This window comes from Rutilus rutilus (assembly GCF_951802725.1).
Source record: "Rutilus rutilus genome assembly, chromosome: 17".
Lineage (NCBI taxonomy): Eukaryota > Metazoa > Chordata > Actinopteri > Cypriniformes > Leuciscidae > Rutilus > Rutilus rutilus.
Window position 1 is genome coordinate 17,150,423 of NC_140230.1, and position 20,232 is coordinate 17,170,654.

Here is a 20,232-nt window from a genome sequence, read left to right on the forward strand (position 1 = left end):
GTTTCAAACAAATGCTGTTCTTTTGAGCTCAAAATAATCTGAAAAAAGGTACCAAAGTTTCCACAAAAATAGAGCATCACAGTGGTTTTCTTGAGCAGCAAATTCACATATTAGATATTTTCTGAAGGATCATTTGACAGACTGAATGATGCTGAAGATTTAACTTGGCCACCACAAGGGTAAATTACATTTTAAACTATAATAAATTCAAAAGTTATTCATTTTTAAACAATATTTCTTTCAAACAAGATTCAGTCTTGGTGAGCATAGACAAATTAAAAATATCTTACCAACCCCAAACTTTTTGCTACAAAAAGAATATTGTGCAGAATGTTCCAGTAAAATAACTTGAGACAACAGTAAATAGTTGTACACTTCTGAAACATTTATTAGAATATAACCGTCTTGTCCTTTATATCAAATAACCATGGTTATTACATATGAGCAACTTTGCCACAGGCCAGCCAGAGAGACTCTTTGAGGGACAGGAAAACATAAGGACAACCACATTCATGGAAAGTAGTTTCACTTGAATTAAACAGACGCTGAGGTTGATTGACTTCATCCTAGAATTTTGACACCATGTACACAAGAATGTTGGTAAACATTATTCAAGTAAAGGCGTGGGCCCTAAAGCCCAATGATGGTTCTCATTACAGTCCTGTACTTAACTACACAAATAGGAGATTTAATAGCACACGTTTCAGTGGAATAAAACCCTTGAGTTTTTAAGTTCGTCAAGCTGTCCGTTTATAATAACAATACAAAAAAACAAAACCACAATAACACTTTCTAAAGAAGAGCAGGATTTGGGAGCAGACCTAACTAGATAGATGATGGTTTCAGCTCTTTAAGCTTTCGCATTAATAATCTCAATAAACTCTGGTTTCAAGGAAGCGCCGCCCACCAGGAAGCCATCCACGTCTTTCTGGGAAGCAAGCTCCTTGCAGGTCCCTCCAGTGACAGACCCTGAAACGATGGACCATAAAATAAAAAGGTTACGTTTTCACCAGGAATATTTTTTTTAAATATAAAGAGCAGCACACATAAAATATCTTTATTGCTGAGGATATTTGGATCTGTTGTTGCTTAGAAAACGTCTCTAAATCTTCCAAAAAGTAAAGCAAACCATTAACTACGAGCCCTAAAATAAGCACAGCTTCATCAGTTTATAGTAATAAATTACACTGGTATCATGTTGGAACACTCTAGGAAAAAAAAGTACACCTTTGTACCTCATTTACCCCTAAAGGCTAAATATTAGTACCTTAAAGAAATATATTAATACCTAAAGTGTACATATTAGTACACTTGTGAATGTATGCATTATGAATGCATGACTACCCAAATTAGATGTAATTTGCATACCCATAATTGTACAAATCCTTTCACGCTTAAATTCGAATGTTTCGGTCACTACCAGCGAGGTACACAGCCAAAGTGACTTTTAGTATTTGAGCAAAGATTGACGTTTTGAGTGTTTTTCAAAAGTGCAGTTTGGTATTTTGACAAACAAGTATACTACAGTAAAGTTGTATTTCTGTTTATTATAGAGTTGTTTGAAGTACTTGATTATGATTGGTCAGTCACAGCATCCAGCGGTCAGATGTTAAGCTGTCGCCGTAACAGAAACTGGTACTAGTTTCACGTCTCATATTCTCGGAGGACTCTTTCTCATTTCATACGGATGCAGAAAAATCACCTCAGAGGACTTTAAACAGTTTTAATATTACTATAACATTGTTGCAGTGTTTGTCCTGTTGCTTGGCTCATAGTTTTTGATCTTTTTAGAGGGAGCTTTAAGATTGAAGCAATTATTTTATGTTACTACTATATCAGTCACCATGGGTGAGACACTCACTCGCAGTGATGGGGAGCTTCACTGCACATCAACTAGGTAGAACTTAACTCTTTTCGTATTTGTCCAGTAGGTTTCCTTTAAAAAGAAGCCCCTCCATAACAGTTTAAAGAAAAATTACTTGTTTGATTTCTGGGAATGCTGTCAGTATGAAGTTTCACCACAGTGGAACTGCTTTACACATGGTGTCATTTTGTCTCAAAGCTGATGTGCCATCATAAAAAAAAAAAACTCTTGTCCAGAAAAAGTAAATGTAATTAGTAGCAGGTAACATTGTTGTTTAAATTTGCATAATAATGAAGCATGGTGAACTTAATCTTGTCCTCAGTCACCATTTGCGAGATACTCGTTCAAATTGATGGGAGAGATTCTGTGAAGAATCAAAAGCTAGAAATTTGCTCTTTTAGTATTTGTCCAGTAGGTTTTCTATAAAAGAAAGCCCTTTCATACTTGTTAAAAAAGATATTGGGAAAGTTTGAGCTTGATATTATAGTCACCAAGAGTGACATACTCATTCACACTGATAGGGGAAGCGTCACTGCACATCTGGTTACGGAATTGTTTAATTTACGGTTATTTAAAGGGTATTATTTTTTTGCTTTTGTGCTATAAACATGCTTGTCCAGAAAAAATAAGTGTACTTTATTTTGATTGGTCAGTCACAGAGCTCAGTGGTCAGAAGTTCCTTAATATTTACCATCACCCATCTGAAAAGCACTAGTTTCACATCTCTCGCATTACATCATGGACTCATTCTTCCTTGTTTTATGTGATTTATAATACAATTTATTTCACATAAGAGGTGTTTGTGCAGTTATTTAGCTGCTAGATTTTGAAACAATATTTTTAGAGAAAGCTTTACGATAATATACTAGTAAAAGTATAGCATATTTGCTTCAGTCACCAAGGAAGGCCTTTGATAGCTGTTTGTGAGTGTTTCCCCATCAGTGTTTGTGAGCATCTCACCCACGGGGATCAAACTTTCTAAATATTTCAGAATATCTTCCTTTTAATAAGTATGAAGAATAACACCTACTGATTACTACTGATCAAACCTACTGATATTTTTTTTATAGAAAACCTACTGTTCAAATACTTTAACAGTAATTTTCAAGAATTATAGTTCACAGAATCTCTCCCATCAATTTGAGCAAGTATCTCACTCATGGTGACTCACAAGTTGAACAATCTTGTTTTCCTCAGTCACCATGAGTGAGATACTCATTCAGATTGATAGGAGAGATTCGGTAACTATGATTAGCTAGAAATTTGCTCTTTTAGTATTTGTCCAGTAGGCTTTCTATAAAAGAAAGCCCCTTCATACCTGTTAAATGAAAGATATTTTGAGAGCTCAAACTGAATATTTTAAAGTAAAATATTAATACAGTTGTAAAAGGTGTTATTTTGTCATGACTTACTAGGGATGTGTGATAATACTTAATTTGTTTTTGATATGATATCCATAACTTCAAGTTAAAACACCTCTAAACTGAAGTGTTAAATTTAAAAAAATTAATTAATTATTGAATTTCTAAGAGTAAAATTGTTAATGATACCCACTTAACATTATTTTTGAAAGGTATTTTAACATTAAATTCACCCTAATTGGAATTTGTTAATATTCGTATTCGGCAGTGTGTGAACGCTCTGTGATTGATTAGTTCTGACTTGCAGCATTTACATGTATTCAGATAAGCAGGAAAAGAGTTCTAGTACACAATTATCCACTAACATACGTTATTCATCCAATTCAATGCATACTATATGCATTACATTTAGTAGAAACAAAATCACTGGAAAAAAAAAAAATGAAAAAAAAAAAAAATAATAATATATATATATATATATATATATATATATATATATATATATATATAGTATAGATTTTTTTATTTGTATCGAAAGTATCGATGAGTATCGATACTTTCGATGCTCGACGTCAGTATCGATATATCGATATTTCATATCGATACGCCCATCCCTATTGCTTATATGCTATAAACACAATTGTCCAGAAATAATTGCATACTTGATTGGTCAGTCGCAGCGCTCAGTGGTCAGAAGTTCCTTAATATTTACCATAACCCATCTGAGTATATAAAAAAAAAAAAAAAAAAAAAGGCACTAGTTTCACGTCTCTCGTATTACACAGAGGACTCATTCTCTCTTGTTTTATGTGAAATCAATTGAATTAAAAATCTCCTCAGAGGTGTTTGTGCTGTTACTTGGCTGATAGTTTGAGATACAACATTTTTTAGAGGAAGACTTTATCTATAAAATAAATGCTTCAGTCACCATGGGTGAGACACTCATTCACACTGATGGGGAGCGTCACTGCACAATAACTGGCCAGAAATGTACTCTTTTAGTATTTGTCCAGTAGGTTTCCTATAATAGGAAGCCCCTTTATACCTGTTGAAATAAAGATTGTGCAAGTTTGAGATTGTTATTTTGAAGTGGTGAAATTATATCACAGCTCCATGTGGTGTTATTTTATCTGTTTGCTGATGTGACATCACCAAAAATCTTGTCCAGAAATAGTATATGTAATTAGTAGCAGGTAACATTGTTGGGGGCGTGTTAAAATTAGCATAATAATGCCTTGCACAATTTCAACTTATACTTGTTTGCTTCAGTCACCAGAGTGAGATACTCATTTAAAAGGCACTGTTTAAGCCTGGTATAAAGATGTGTTTTGGTCGATTGGATCACATGGAGATGAAGCTAAATACCGGTGTAAACGGGGTCTACAACGTTTTGAGCTTGGCATTGTCCAATTTTGACCACTTCCGGAGGTTATCGAAAACGCATATGGCTGAATGCGTTCGAACAGCCACAAAATACACCTACTCTCAGCCTACTGACCTAATGCGTAAACCTTATGGGAAGTGTTTGTCCAGTAGGTTTCCTTTAAAAGGAAGCCACTTCATAATCTTGAACTTAATCTTCAAGAACTCTTTCTTTCAACAGTTAAGTTCAATTTATGAAAGGTATTACGCAAATTTAAACACGCCCTGAGCAATGTTACCTCCTACTAATTACATATACTGTTTCTGAAAAAAAAAAAAAAAAAAAAAAAAAACACCACATAGAGCTGTGAAATACGGAAGAGGATTAGGGCCAAGCAATAATAAAAAAATAAAATCATCTCGAGAGTAAAGTCATAATGTGAAATTACACGTTAAATTTCGAGAAAAAAGTCGAAATACAATCTTGAGAATAAACTCATTAAATATCGAGAATAAAGTCGTTGTGTTTCGAGAAAAAAACTCGTAAAATTTCGAGAATAAAGTCGTTGGGTTTCGAGAAAAAAAAGTCTAAATGAAATGTAGAGAATAACGCATTCGATCAGTATTCATTGCATAGCCTACTGATAGAGGACATGGCAGAGTTGGATCACTTAGTCAAGCTATATTTTAGACTTTCTTTCAGTACCAAAGAAATACTATCAACTTTAGCTAATTATGACAGAATAATAATTAGCATACGAACTTTAAAGAGAATTTGCAAGTGGCTAGGTCTTTTTAGAAGAAAAAAAAAATCAGTCCAATTTGCGCGATGTACTCGCTTTTGTCCAACATGAAATGACAACCAGTGGACAAATGCAAGGTTATCGCTGGCTTCACCTAGGCATGATTCATCGAGGTTTCGTGGTTTCCCGGGATACCATAAGACGCATTATTAAACTTCTTGATCCTCAAGGTGTGGAATTTCGACGAAGGAGACGCTTGAGAAGACGCCAGATTATTTCGACTCTTTTCTCAAAATGTAACGAGTTTATTCTCAAGATTGTATTTCGACTTTTTTCCTCTAAATTTAACGAGTTTTTTCTAGAAACACAACGACTTTATTCTCAATATTTAATGAGTTTATTCTCAAGATTGTATTTCGACTTTTTTCCTCTAAATTTAACGAGTTTTTTTCTCGAAACACAACGACTTTATTCTCAATATTTAACGAGGTTATTTTCTCAAGATTGTATTTCGACTTTTTTCCTCTAAATTTAACGAGTTTTTTCTCGAAACACGAGTTTTTTCTCGAAACACGAGTTTTTTCTCGAAACACGAGTTTTTTCTCGAAACACGAGTTTTTTCTCGAAACACAACGACTTTATTCTCAATATTTAATGAGTTTATTCTCAAGATTGTATTTCGACTTTATTCCTCTAAATTTAACGAGTTTTTTCTCGAAACACGAGTTTATTCTCAATATTTAATGAGTTTATTCTCAAGATTGTATTTCGACTTTTTTTCTCTCGAAATGTAACGAGTTTAATCTCGCATTATAATGACTTTAATCTCGAGATGATTTTTTTTTTTATTATTATTGCTTGGCCCTAATCCTTTTCCATAATGATATAATTTCACTATAAAATACAAAGCTTGAACTTCTACAAACTTTATTTCAACTACTCTAAAATGGCTTTATTTTAAAGAAAACCAACTGGATAAATACTAAAAAAAGTACATTTCTAGTTACTTATTATACAGTAACACACTCCCATCAGGGTTAATGAGTACTTCACCCTTGGTGACTATAATATTAAGTTCAAGCTTTCTAAATATCTTCCTTTTAACAAGAATGAAGGGGCTTTCTTTTATAGAAAACCTACTGGACAAATACTAAAAGAGCAAATTTCTAGATAATCATAGTTCACCAAATCTCTCCCATCAATTTGAACAAGTATCTCACTCATGGTGACTCACATGTTGACAAGCTTGTTTTCCTCAGTCACCATGAGTGAGATACTCATTCAGATTGATGGGAAAGATTCAGTGAACTATGAGTAGCTAGAAATTTGCTCTTTTAGTATTTGTCTAGTAGGTTTTCTATAAAAGAAAGCCCTTTCATATCTGTTAAATGAAAGATATTTTGAAGTAAAATATTATTACGGTTGTAAAAGGTGTTATTTTGTCACTACATAATAGAGATGAGTGATACCACTTATTTTGTTTTTGATATGATATCTGTAATTTCAAGATAAGACATCTCTAAACTGAACTTTAAAAAAATAATAATTATTGAATTACTAAAAGGAAAATTGTTGATGATACCCACTTAACATTATTTTTGAAAGGCATTTTAACATTCAATACACCCTAATTGGAGTTCATTAGATTATATTTTTGTTTACACATGGTTAAAATATTTACTTGTAGTGGTAATCATGGAAATCTACAAAATATTATAAGCCTAGTTGAACTATGGCCACTGTAATGTTCATTTTCATAAGGGACTGCCAGTGACAGGCTGTTGCACACATAAAATGCAACCTTTTTATTCTGATTCTTATTCGGCAGTGTGTGAACGCTCTGTGATTGATTAGTTCTGACTTGCAGCATTTACATGTGTTCAGATAAGCAGGAAAAGAGTTCTAGTACACAATTATCCACTAACATATGTTATTCATCCAATTCAATGCATACTATATGCATTACATTTAGTAGAAACAAAATCACTGAAAAAAAAAAAAAAAAAAATATATATATATATATATAAATTTTTTTTTTTTTTTTTTTTCAGTGATTTGGTTTCTACTAAATGTAATGCATATAGTATGCATTGAATTGGATGAATAACATATGTTAGTGGATAATTGTGTACTAGAACTATATATATATATATAGTATAGATTTTTTTATTTGTATCGAAAGTATCGATGTATCGATGAGTATCGATACTTTCGATGCTCGACGTCAGTATCGATATATTGATATTTCATATCGATACGCCCATCCCTATTGCTTATATGCTATAAACACAATTGTCCAGAAATAATTGCATACTTGATTGGTCAGTCGCAGCGCTCAGTGGTCAGAAGTTCCTTAATATTTACCATAACCCATCTGAGTATATAAAAAAAAAAAAAAAAAAAAAAGGCACTAGTTTCACGTCTCTCGTATTACACAGAGGACTCATTCTCTCTTGTTTTATGTGAAATCAATTGAATTAAAAATCTCCTCAGAGGTGTTTGTGCTGTTACTTGGCTGATAGTTTGAGATACAACATTTTTTAGAGGAAGACTTTATCTATAAAATAAATGCTTCAGTCACCATGGGTGAGACACTCATTCACACTGATGGGGAGCGTCACTGCACAATAACTGGCCAGAAATGTACTCTTTTAGTATTTGTCCAGTAGGTTTCCTATAATAGGAAGCCCCTTTATACCTGTTGAAATAAAGATTGTGCAAGTTTGAGATTGTTATTTTGAAGTGGTGAAATTATATCACAGCTCCATGTGGTGTTATTTTATCTGTTTGCTGATGTGACATCACCAAAAATCTTGTCCAGAAATAGTATATGTAATTAGTAGCAGGTAACATTGTTGGGGGCGTGTTAAAATTAGCATAATAATGCCTTGCACAATTTCAACTTATACTTGTTTGCTTCAGTCACCAGAGTGAGATACTCATTTAAAAGGCACTGTTTAAGCCTGGTATAAAGATGTGTTTTGGTCAATTGGATCACATGGAGATGAAGCTAAATACCGGTGTAAACGGGGTCTACAACGTTTTGAGCTTGGCATTGTCCAATTTTGACCACTTCCGGAGGTTATCGAAAACGCATATGGCTGAATGCGTTCGAACAGCCACAAAATACACCTACTCTCAGCCTACTGACCTAATGCGTAAACATTATGGGAAGTGTTTGTCCAGTAGGTTTCCTTTAAAAGGAAGCCACTTCATAATCTTGAACTTAATCTTCAAGAACTCTTTCTTTCAACAGTTAAGTTCAATTTATGAAAGGTATTACGCAAATTTAAACACGCCCTGAGCAATGTTACCTCCTACTAATTACATATACTGTTTCTGAAAAAAAAAAAAAAAAAAAAAAAAAAAACACCACATAGAGCTGTGAAATACGGAAGAGGATTAGGGCCAAGCAATAATAAAAAAATAAAATCATCTCGAGAGTAAAGTCATAATGTGAAATTACACGTTAAATTTCGAGAAAAAAGTCGAAATACAATCTTGAGAATAAACTCATTAAATATCGAGAATAAAGTCGTTGTGTTTCGAGAAAAAAACTCGTTAAATTTCGAGAATAAAGTCGTTGGGTTTCGAGAAAAAAAGTCTAAATGAAATGTAGAGAATAACGCATTCGATCAGTATTCATTGCATAGCCTACTGATAGAGGACATGGCAGAGTTGGATCACTTAGTCAAGCTATATTTTAGACTTTCTTTCAGTACCAAAGAAATACTATCAACTTTAGCTAATTATGACAGAATAATAATTAGCATACGAACTTTAAAGAGAATTTGCAAGTCTTTTTAGAAGAAAAAAAAAAAATCAGTCCAATTTGCGCGATGTACTCGCTTTTGTCCAACATGAAATGACAACCAGTGGACAAATGCAAGGTTATCGCTGGCTTCACCTAGGCATGATTCATCGAGGTTTCGTGGTTTCCCGGGATACCATAAGACGCATTATTAAACTTCTTGATCCTCAAGGTGTGGAATTTCGACGAAGGAGACGCTTGAGAAGACGCCAGATTATTTCGACTCTTTTCTCAAAATGTAACGAGTTTATTCTCAAGATTGTATTTCGACTTTTTTCCTCTAAATTTAACGAGTTTTTTCTCGAAACACGAGTTTTTTCTCGAAACACGAGTTTTTTCTCGAAACACAACGACTTTATTCTCAATATTTAAATAGTTTATTCTATTATTTTTTTATTATTATTGCTTGGCCTTAATCCTTTTCCATAATGACATAATTTCACTATAAAATACAAAGCTTGAACTTCTACAAACTTTATTTCAACTACTCTAAAATGGCTTTATTTTAAAGAAAACCAACTGGATAAATACTAAAAAAAGTACATTTCTAGTTACTTATACAGTAACACACTCCCATCAGGGTTAGTGAGTACTTCACCCTTAGTGACTATAATATTAAGTTCAAGCTTTCTAAATATCTTCCTTTTAACAAGAATGAAGGAGCTTTCTTTTATAGAAAACCTACTGGACAAATACTAAAAGAGCAAATTTCTAGATAATCATAGTTCACCAAATCTCTCCCATCAATTTGAACAAGTATCTCACTCATGGTGACTCACATGTTGACAAGCTTGTTTTCCTCAGTCACCATGAGTGAGATACTCATTCAGATTGATGGGAAAGATTCAGTGAACTATGAGTAGCTAGAAATTTGCTCTTTTAGTATTTGTCTAGTAGGTTTTCTATAAAAGAAAGCCCTTTCATACCTGTTAAATGAAAGATATTTTGAAGTAAAATATTATTACGGTTGTAAAAGGTGTTATTTTGTCACTACATAATAGAGATGAGTGATACCACTTATTTTGTTTTTGATATGATATCTGTAATTTCAAGATAAGATATCTCTAAACTGAACTTTAAAAAAAAAAAATTATTGAATTACTAAAAGGAAAATTGTTGATGATACCCACTTAACATTATTTTTGAAAGGCATTTTAACATTCAATACACCCTAATTGGAGTTCATTAGATTATATTTTTGTTTACACATGGTTAAAATATTTACTTGTAGTGGTAATCATGGAAATCTACAAAATATTATAAGCCTAGTTGAACTATGGTCACTGTAATGTTCATTTTCATAAGGGACTGCCAGTGACAGGCTGTTGCACACATAAAATGCAACCTTTTTATTCTGATTCTTATTCGGCAGTGTGTGAACGCTCTGTGATTGATTAGTTCTGACTTGCAGCATTTACATGTGTTCAGATAAGCAGGAAAATAGTTCTAGTACACAATTATCCACTAACATAATGTTATTCATCCAATTCAATGCATACTATATGCATTACATTTCTTGTCAAATAAACAAAATCACTGGTTAAAAACAAAACAAAATCAATGCATAATAACTGGCCAGAAATGTACTCTTTTAGTATTTGTCCAGTAAGTTTCCTATAAAAGGAAGCCCCTTTATAGCTGCTGAAATAAAGATTGTGCAGGTTTGAGATTGGTATTTTGAAGTGGTGAAATTATATCACAGCTCTATGTGGTGTTATTTTATCTCATTGCTGATGTGCCATCATAAAAACTCTTGTCCAGAAACAGTATATGTAATTAGCAGCAGGTAACAAGATATTAAAAACAAGTTCTCTTCAGTTGCCATAAGCGAGATACTCGTTCAAATTGATGGGAGAGAGTCGGTGAACTATGATTAGCTAGAAATTTGCTCTTTTAGTATTTGTCCAGTAGGTTTTCTATAAAAGAAAGCCCATCCATTCTTGTTAAAAGAAAGATATATATAGATATATAAAATTATATATATATATATATTAGTGCTGTCAATCGATTAAAAACTTTAACTAGATTAATCACACATTTTTTCTGTGATTAATCGCAATTAATCGCAATAAAAAAAGAAATGTTTTTGTAAGTTTTTAATATATTTTATAATGTAATAATTTCACAGTTAATCAAATTAATGTAGAAACAACATAAAGACAGTATATTTTAAATAATTTTTTAATGGCATCTTTTTATGAATGAAGGCCAGTATTACTGATATTAATACAGCTACTGATTTTTTTTTCTTTTTCACATTTATTATGCTTCAAAAATATAACACTTTTTAATTTAAGTGAACTTAAAACAATGCTAACATAAACCCATAATAAATGTCATATTTATTCGTGCCCTTCCTGTCTTAACAGTTAGGAAATATACTGTAATAAAGTTATCAAAGTTATATGCAGTCTGCACTGCATAAACTATAAATTAAATAGTTAATCCTTATTAAAGCTACAAAAGTTATTTAGTCAACAGCAGTGAGTCATTTTCTCTGTTCCCTTTGTTCTTTAACTTTACTGACAGGAAGCTTTATTGGCTGCTGTCCCTTTAAGAGCAGACAGACACGCGGATCTCACCGTTTATATACCGTACTGTCTATGGATCTCACACGCGCGCCTCATTCTCTCGCAACTCTTCGTTCATTTTAGACTTTATATAAATCATTTAAGACTGCTCTTATGAGGATAATCGACAAAACTGACATTTTGGGATTGTTATTGTTAGTTCAAGCGCGAAAGAGAACTGGATTCTGGCGCCCTGTCTATGCATTATGTGTGTGTGTGTGTGTGTGTCACATAAAGACATTCACAGACAGCGCTTTCTCTTTTGTCTTGCCGCGCTTGAAATGTTTAAAAGCATTTAAATGAATAAGAGCGTGATCATATAATGTAAAGCTAGCCAACGGATGGCAGAAAAGACGGATGCTGCGTTAATTGCGTTAAATATTTTAACACGTTAAACCAGACAAAAATTAATCGCATGCGTTAACGCGTTAACGTTGACAGCACTAATATATATATATATAAAAAGTTGTAAAAGTTTAAACTTGACATTTTGTAGTGAAGTAATAATAATGCTTGATAAATGGTGTTACTTTGCCTAGAAATAGAAGGCATATGAATTTGCATTAGAAACGCATGTGAAACAATAGGCATTAATGCATGATGCACATTTTAAACAGAATTATGCTACATCATTGTCATATCACTTCAATCACAACCTCATCACTTCAGTCACCATGAGTGAGGAATCCGCTCGCAGTGATTCACTACACCAGAATTAGGTGGAAATTTGATCTTTTAATATGTGTTGAGTATGTTTTCTTTAAAAGGAAGCTCCTTATTACTTCATTTAAAGATTAATTGAAAATGAAAAAGTTGATAATATCCAAGAATAGCATCTGCTTTAAATTTGACATACACCTTTTTATGTATAGTGACAATTTTTATTAAAGACTGACTGTTGTTACTATACACTTCAGATGTGTCAGTAGCGTGTTTATGTAGTTGTGTGGCATGACTATAATAAATCCCTACATAATGTTTTTATATAAACATACTGAAGTGAATATAAACCAGAATGAACCATAAACCTTACCAAACGGTAATACACAGCACTAGCATCATGTCAGTATGTGTATGGGTTACATTTGCACAGCACAGTCCACCATGAATTCTCCAGTTCTTTATTTACATTCCTCGTTTTTTTTAATAAGCAGTGGGTGGGAGGTGAAAGCATTAAAGGAGATGTGTCTAAATTTGCACACGATGCCTTTTACATGTTCCAAATGCTTTTGTAATTATTCAATAAAGTAATGGACAAGTATCAAGTGAAAGATTTGATTTAACCGGTTTAACAAATATTTAATTTAACCAATCAAATGTTGGTTACAATAAATTTGCATGACTCCTCTTATTGTTGAACCTAATCTTGTTATCTTCAGTCACCATGAGTGAGATACTCGTTCAAATTGATGGGAGAGATTCAGTGAACAAGAATTAGCTAGAAATTTGCTCTTTTAGTATTTGTCCAGTAGGTTTTCTATAAAAGAAAGCCCTTTCATTCTTGTTAAAAGGAAGATATTTAGAAAGCTTGAACTTAATATTATAGTCACCAAGGGTGAAGTACTCACTAACACTGATGGGAGTGTGTTACTGTACAATAAGTAACTAGAAATGTACTTTTTTAGTATTTATCCAGTTGGTTTTCTTTAAAATAAAGCCATTTTAGAGTAGTTGAAATAAAGTTTGTAGAAGTTCAAGCTTTGTATTTTATAGTGAAATTATATCATTACGGAAAAGGATTAGGGCCAAGCAATAATAAAAAAATAAAACCATCTCGAGATTAAAGTCATTATAATGCGAGATTAAACTTGTTACATTTCGAGAGAAAAAAAGTCGAAATACAATCTTGAGATAATTATATGATATAATCGATGTTATACATAATGCCTTTGGCATGGTGAACCTAATCTTGTTATCTTCAGTCACCATGAGTGAGATACTCGTTCAAATTGATGGGAGAGATTCAGTGAACAAGAATTAGCTAGAAATTTGCTCTTTTAGTATTTGTCCAGTAGGTTTTCTATAAAAGAAAGCCCTTTCATACTTGTAAAAAGAAAGATGAATTAAAAGTTTAAGCTTGACATTTTATAGTAAAGTAGAATTAACACTTGATAAACTGTGTTACTTTGTCTAGAAACAGTATGCATAGTTAGTTGTGGATGACATAGGATAGTTGTTGGTATTGTTTTATGGAAAAATAAAACAATATTTAGAGCACTGACCTCCATAGATGATCCTGACGGAGCTGGCAACAGCCTCTGAGACGTTGGCCTTCATCCACTGCCTGAGCTTGTCATGCACCTCCTGAGCCTGAAAGAACAGCAGTGAGAGACTCGGTCACTGAGTTCAATGAAACCAGGAAACATGTTTGAAAAACCTCCATGCTCTAATCCATTCCAAACGTCTCGTCTGTACCTGTTGGGGTGATGCAGTTTTCCCAGTGCCAATGGCCCAAACAGGCTCATAAGCAAGCACCACTTTGCTCCAATCCTTCACATTATCTAAAAGAGATGATAGTTTTATTTCAAATACAAGGAATGTTTTATAATACACACACCACTAAATCAAAAGTTACCTGCAATGAACTTGGTCTGTGCAAAAACCACTTTCTCCGTGATTCCGGCCTCCCTCTCATCCAGCTTCTCACCAATGCAGGCGATCACACTCAAACCGTTCTCAAGAGCATGAGCGACCTTCTGTCCAATCAACTATCAGAAGAAGAAAAAAGAAAGAGTTCATATGATTTAAGTTCATAAGTGAAATCGTGACCGATTATCTTTTATGAGACCATTATATGCTTTCAATTTTAACATTAAACTTTGTTTCTTATGTGGTTTGGCATGGTAATCATATTCATACGTACTAAATGTACTACATGACTAATAATATCAATTTTCTGTTTAATTCCATCGTTTTCATAAAAATGCTCATTCAGAGACTATGCATATTTAATGAGCTTTGCAAATTTGCATACCCATAAGAGTTGACATTTTAACCACCAAAGTAATAAAATTAAATTTTTTAATTTAAATTTTTTGTTCAAAATAATGTTATACTTCATTAAATCAGCCTCAAACTCAGCGCTACTTTTATTCCATTTCTTACTGTATCCATTTTTGTCCAGAGATGGTATGGGCAGGAGTTAGAGGGTGAGAGGATTGTATGGCCTGTTCAAATGTGCATACCCATAATGCCTTTCAATTGTTCAAACGAAGCTAAAACTTATGCAAGAATTAGTCACCACCAGTGAGGTACCCACTCAAATTGATGGGAGATCTCACTGCAAAAATGGTAGTTGGAAATTTGCTCTTTTAGTATTTGTCTAGTAGGTTTCCTATAAAAGGAAGCCCTCTCATAACTGGTAAAAGAAATGTGTCTGGGAATATTTTAATAATGAGCTTGAAGTTTTATAGTGAAGTAGTATTACAGCCCTATGCGTGTGGTACTTTAATTTATTATGTGCTGTAGTAACCATGTGTTTTCAGTTCAAGAGGGTGACGTTGTTGGTGGGGTTTAAATTAGCGTAAAAATGTGTTTCACGTGTTTAAAGTGCCCCTATTATGCTGTTTAGAATATTACCCTTCATGCCATAGCGGTTTGTGAATGTAAAAGGTCTGCAAAAGTTTAAAGATCAAAGTGCACATCAAATAAAGTTACTCCTGAAAAGAGTCGCAAGCAATTCCAGTCTTTCTTCCTATTAAATGTCTATGAAACAAAGTAGCAAATTTGCATAATGCCAGCCAGTGATCTTCATTGTCCGCAAACAATGTCTACTTTAACCCGGAGTTTGGTTCGTGTTGTCGACATGTCGAGAAGACATTGTTTTCAGCACGGCAAATCAACTTTGCATGCACTTCCAAAGGATGAGGACTCGTGTTGGAATTGATATAGAAAAACCGACACCATTGTTCGTATCAATGTGAATCAAGCGCTGAGGAAGCCTACGGAGCTAAAATTCAGATTTGGTGGTAATTCGGGCGTTTCCGGCACTTGCTGTAAGCAGTTGACCAATCACAACAGACTGGGTCATCTGACCAATCAGAGCAGAGTAGGCTGACGGTAAGGATGGGTTTAGAGAGACTGAATCTTCAAAAGAACCGTTTTCTGACTCTTTGTGAAGAAATAAGGTGATGTGCAATGTATATAATGAGAACATTCAAGTGTTTTTTAAACTTTGAATGCATGTAAACCTATTGTATGAGACCTCCAGAACAAAATTAGGAACCTTTAAAATAGCATAATAGGGGCACTTTAACTTCCATTCACCTTGTTTGTTTCAGTTACCATGAGTGATATACTAATTTAAAGTAATGGGTGGGATTAACTGCTAAATGACTAGTTGGAAACTTGCTCTTTTAGTTTTTGTTAAGTAGATTTTCTATAAAAAGAAACCCCAAATATTTGTTTAAAAAAAAAAATTCTTTATGCTATGCATATTGTGTTACTTGTTTGTCTAAATAGAAGGAAGATGTAGCCCTAACCAAGCACATTATTTTATTTTTTTTAATAGTTTGTTGTACATTGATTACACATAGAATTTGCATTTGCTAAACAGTACAGCTGCTATAAATCAATCTACACACAAGAGGGCAGTAAAACACATGGTTTTAGTAGCATTTCCAGAGTCAACATGTTATAATGACATCAAATACACCTAATGAAATATGTAAAAATGCTCAGAAAACACACTACAGCTGATGATTTATTCTATAATAAAAATATAGGGTTTTCTACAGCATGTAAGGCACGAAGTTACCTCATCACTCTCTCCAAACACATGGCGTCTCTCAGAGTGTCCCAGAATCACCCATTTTACTCCACAATCCTTAATCATCGCTGGGCTGAAACAATACAACGGATCTTTCAAGCGACAAATAGGAGTAAAAAAAAAAAAAAAAAAAAAACAGCCATAAAATGTGAATGAATTCGATATATTTTCATTTTCATGGATTATTTACTGTGTTTCTGGACTGTAAACGGGTTGACGTGTACCTGATCTCTCCGGTGAAGGCTCCCTTTGCAACCTTGTAGCAGTTCTGTGCCGCCACATCAATGTTAGGTTTCAGCTTGGACCTGGCAAAGTCGAGGTAGATGGGTGGGGCACCGCACACAACCTCTGTCAAACAAGCAAACGGGTTAAAAAAAAACTAAACTAAACACGGAATTGTAACTGCAGTGTTTTTTTATGTGAAAGACCACCATGGCAAATCGATGTTAGTGTCCTGAACATTTAACCATTCAGATTACTGACAGGACAACTTGGAGTTCTTGATAGTTCATACTTTTTTAGCAAGTAAAAGGCCTTAAATATAATTGTAAAAATGTCCACCTTTCGGTCATGGCACACGTTTTTTTGCTGTAAAAACTTTAACAATTTTATAAAGTAATAAAGATAATGCCATTTATGTTCTTATGGATATGTTAAGATAAACATTTACGTGACAGAAGCAACTTAGGTTTACTTTATTCCATACATACTTTTTTTGTTCGGTTTAGAAAATTAATGTTCCTCAAAAGACTGTTGTTTCATAAACGATACATTTATTTGTTCATCTCTCAGTCATCAGTTTCATTGCATTAGATGTTTTGCCCCCATTGCATTTAATATTTTGTTTAAAGGTTCAATAAACTTTGTTTTTTATATGTCAGTGTTTTTATGATTTTTAAGGCTAAGCTGTGTTCCCATTGGACGTGGCATTTATACTGTAAAATTATCTTGGGTCAGCCTAAATTAAACTCACTGTAAAGGGCAGACATATCTGGCGCTTCGGCCCCCTTGATAAAAGGTCAAAGGAAAAGTTACTCATATGACTGCATACTACATAGGCCACGAAGTAAATCGAAGAATAGCTAGTCCAAGATATGACAGTCCGACCCATGACCTTTGCGCGTTAAGCGCTTCTCTCGGGTTTCAGACCATGAATGAAACAGGCGACGCACAAGCAGCGTGACTTTTGGACTTTACCAATTCAAAGTGCACAGTTGTGTCATTGACACATCAACTCTGTCTGGATTCTCAAATAAAGTCGGACGGTGTCGGTGATGCAGCCAGCTTTACGTCACAGTGAAGAGCGGAAACACCGCGCGATCAGAAATCACTCAAAACGCGAAACTGTAACAACTATCGTTATTTTTCCAGGGTCATATTTTTTAAAGAAATAGCATTAACTAATATAGCTTGTACAGTTTTGCTGATAAACCAAGCATCCTAATAATCCTGTCATTTGATTTGACAGGCCTTGAACGTGCACACGGTGGAGGCTACGTGCTGGAAATCACACACCCATTTCCAGCATTAACCCTTGAATCACGACACAAGATGAGCATCATTCATTTATTCATATCGAAACGTGACAGGCAGTCCACTCTTTTAGAAAGCGAATAGTACTTTATATCAAATTTGAACAGAAACTGGCTTAAACGTTTCTGTCTGGTTGCCGCTAACTGATTAATCGAGATGGTTACAAGCACTGGATTGATTTACACTGTAGAAAACAGAGCTGTTATCTTATTAAATAACTATAACGAGAAAGAGCATGTAAATGATGCGCTTAAAGGCGATGGCAGATGTCAAAAGACCCGCGTGAATGTCATTTCAGGGTCAATGCAGTGGGTTTGCACAACCCCGAAAAGGCCTGTGTTTGCAATGGCATGTGATTGTGCCTGGTGAAGAGGAAACTGGATGAAATACGCACCGGTGTCTGGGTTGAGTTTAGCGTTATTCAATGTGTTGGCGAGCTCTTCAATGCTCTTTTTGTCGCCGTTCATTTTCCAGTTGCCACCGACGAAAAACTTCCTGCCAGTCATGATTGCAAAAAGTGTTGCTTTCACCAGAAAACAATTGACAAAAGAAACAAACGGGAAGACCTCCAGACGAAGAGACAGCGAGGAAATACAGTCCGCTGGGGTTTATATAACGCTGGCTGTAAGCTCCGCCCCCCGGCGCTTCCCATTGGCTCAAGACAACACGCCTGCGAACCATGCTGCGAACGTGCTTTCTTTGATTATGGGAGAGAGATACGGGTGCATTAACTGTTCTTTTGTGTTCATTTACTACATATCACAAATCAGCTGTGCTTTGAAAATGTTTTTATCCGGTTCTTTCACTTATGGCATGTTTATCATCATAGGGAATATAAATGTAAATATGGAGAAATAAACTCATTTTTTGAAAACCTTTTTCTCATTTTTAAAGTCAGAAGTTCAACAATACCTAAAACAATATTAAAGTTTGAAAAATAAGAAAGCAAAAATGTGTCAATATTTGTAAACATTTTAGTGTTTTATTTAACTTTTAATGTCCATATTTTTTGTAAATCTTTAATAATTGCACTTGCAATCTATTACTTTTGATAGACCCAATTGAAATAGGAGAACGTGGATCTATTGGCCAGTAGAGGCAAGCACTAAAGAGATGTATAGAGACCCAAAAATGAAAATTCTGTCATTGTTTACTCACTCTCAAGTTGTTACAAACCTGTATGAATTTCTTTCTTTTGTTGAACACAACTTTTTTGAAGAATATGGTACCAGACCAGTTGTGAGACACCATTGACTTCCATAGTATGGGGAATACTATGGAAGTCAATGGGGTCCATCAACTGTTTGTTTACCGACATTCTTCAAAATATCTTCTTTAGTGTTCAGCAGAACAAATAAATTTATACTGGTTTGAAACAACTTGAGGGTGAGTATAATATGACAGCATGTTCAGTTTTGGGTGAACTATCTCTTTAATGTGTATTTGGAGGTGGGATTACATTTGCATTCCCACAATGCTTTGCGCTACTGTCGTCTATCAAAGACGGTTTCTGTTATTTTAAGTTATTTAAAGAAAAATATTGCATGAAGTACACGAACGTTTGTTAATAAAACAATCATTTCAGTTTTAATTGGTCTTCTCATATCTTTATAAATTATTCTACTCCAGTCATGTGGTCACCGTCATCGATATGCCTGTCGAGAGTACTGAATAAGGTTCATCATACGTTACTACGTGGAAATTTGCTCTTTTAGTATTTGTCCAGAAGGTTTCCCTTAAAGGGAAGCCCACCATTTAAAGTTTAAACGATAGAGAAGTTGCTAAAATGTTTCGGTTTTTGACAAACTGTGACAACGCAATTGGTGTTAAACGTATAGTTTGATTCGCTATGAGGTTATTTTGGAGACGTTGTCAAGACTTTTGCAAAGTGCGCGTCATATGCTATTTAATTAGAAATTATTATTTGTTCATTGCAGTATTATTCCATTAAATTAAATTTGTATTTATATTTATTATAACGTATGTTAATAAACATCAGTATAAATTGCTCGTTTTCATTTATATCCGTAGTCCATACACGTCACAACAATGACATTACTTGTAGTGTGACAATAAACATACAAATATTCAATACATAAATGACAGCATAGCCCACACAAACGCCATCCTCAAAATAACAAGTTACTAAGTTCTAAGTTAACTTAAAAGTGATTCCAGATCTGGTTTGTTTTATGCCATTGTTTAAAACAAACCACGTGT

At 33.9% G+C, this 20,232-nt stretch overlaps 1 protein-coding gene across 1 annotated transcript; it reads right to left on the reverse strand.

Annotated features, from left to right (window-relative positions):
• Window positions 1–364: 364 nt before the first annotated feature.
• Window positions 365–18,638, reverse strand: tpi1b (triosephosphate isomerase 1b). The gene is made up of 7 exons (XM_084386128.1): window positions 18,407–18,638; window positions 16,704–16,827; window positions 16,468–16,552; window positions 14,287–14,419; window positions 14,127–14,212; window positions 13,934–14,021; window positions 365–969 (listed from the first exon to the last, which is right to left on the reverse strand). Exons 1-7 carry the CDS (start codon window positions 18,516–18,518, stop codon window positions 851–853), a joined length of 747 nt encoding a protein of 248 aa, XP_084242254.1. The 5' UTR covers window positions 18,519–18,638; the 3' UTR covers window positions 365–850.
• Between the last annotated feature and the right edge of the window lie 1,594 nt (window positions 18,639–20,232).

Bases quoted from the DNA above. Each gene is read 5' to 3' on its own strand.
- tpi1b (XM_084386128.1), bottom strand. From the start codon at position 18,518: ATGACTGGCAGGAAGTTTTTCGTCGGTGGCAACTGGAAAATGAACGGC. The intron at 14,213-14,286 runs GTAACTTTTGAT...CATCTCTTTTAG, and splicing joins ACAGACCAAGTTCATTGCAG to ATAATGTGAAGGATTGGAGC. The intron at 970-13,933 runs GTCAGTGCTCTA...CCATCGTTTCAG, and splicing joins CGTCAGGATCATCTATGGAG to GGTCTGTCACTGGAGGGACC.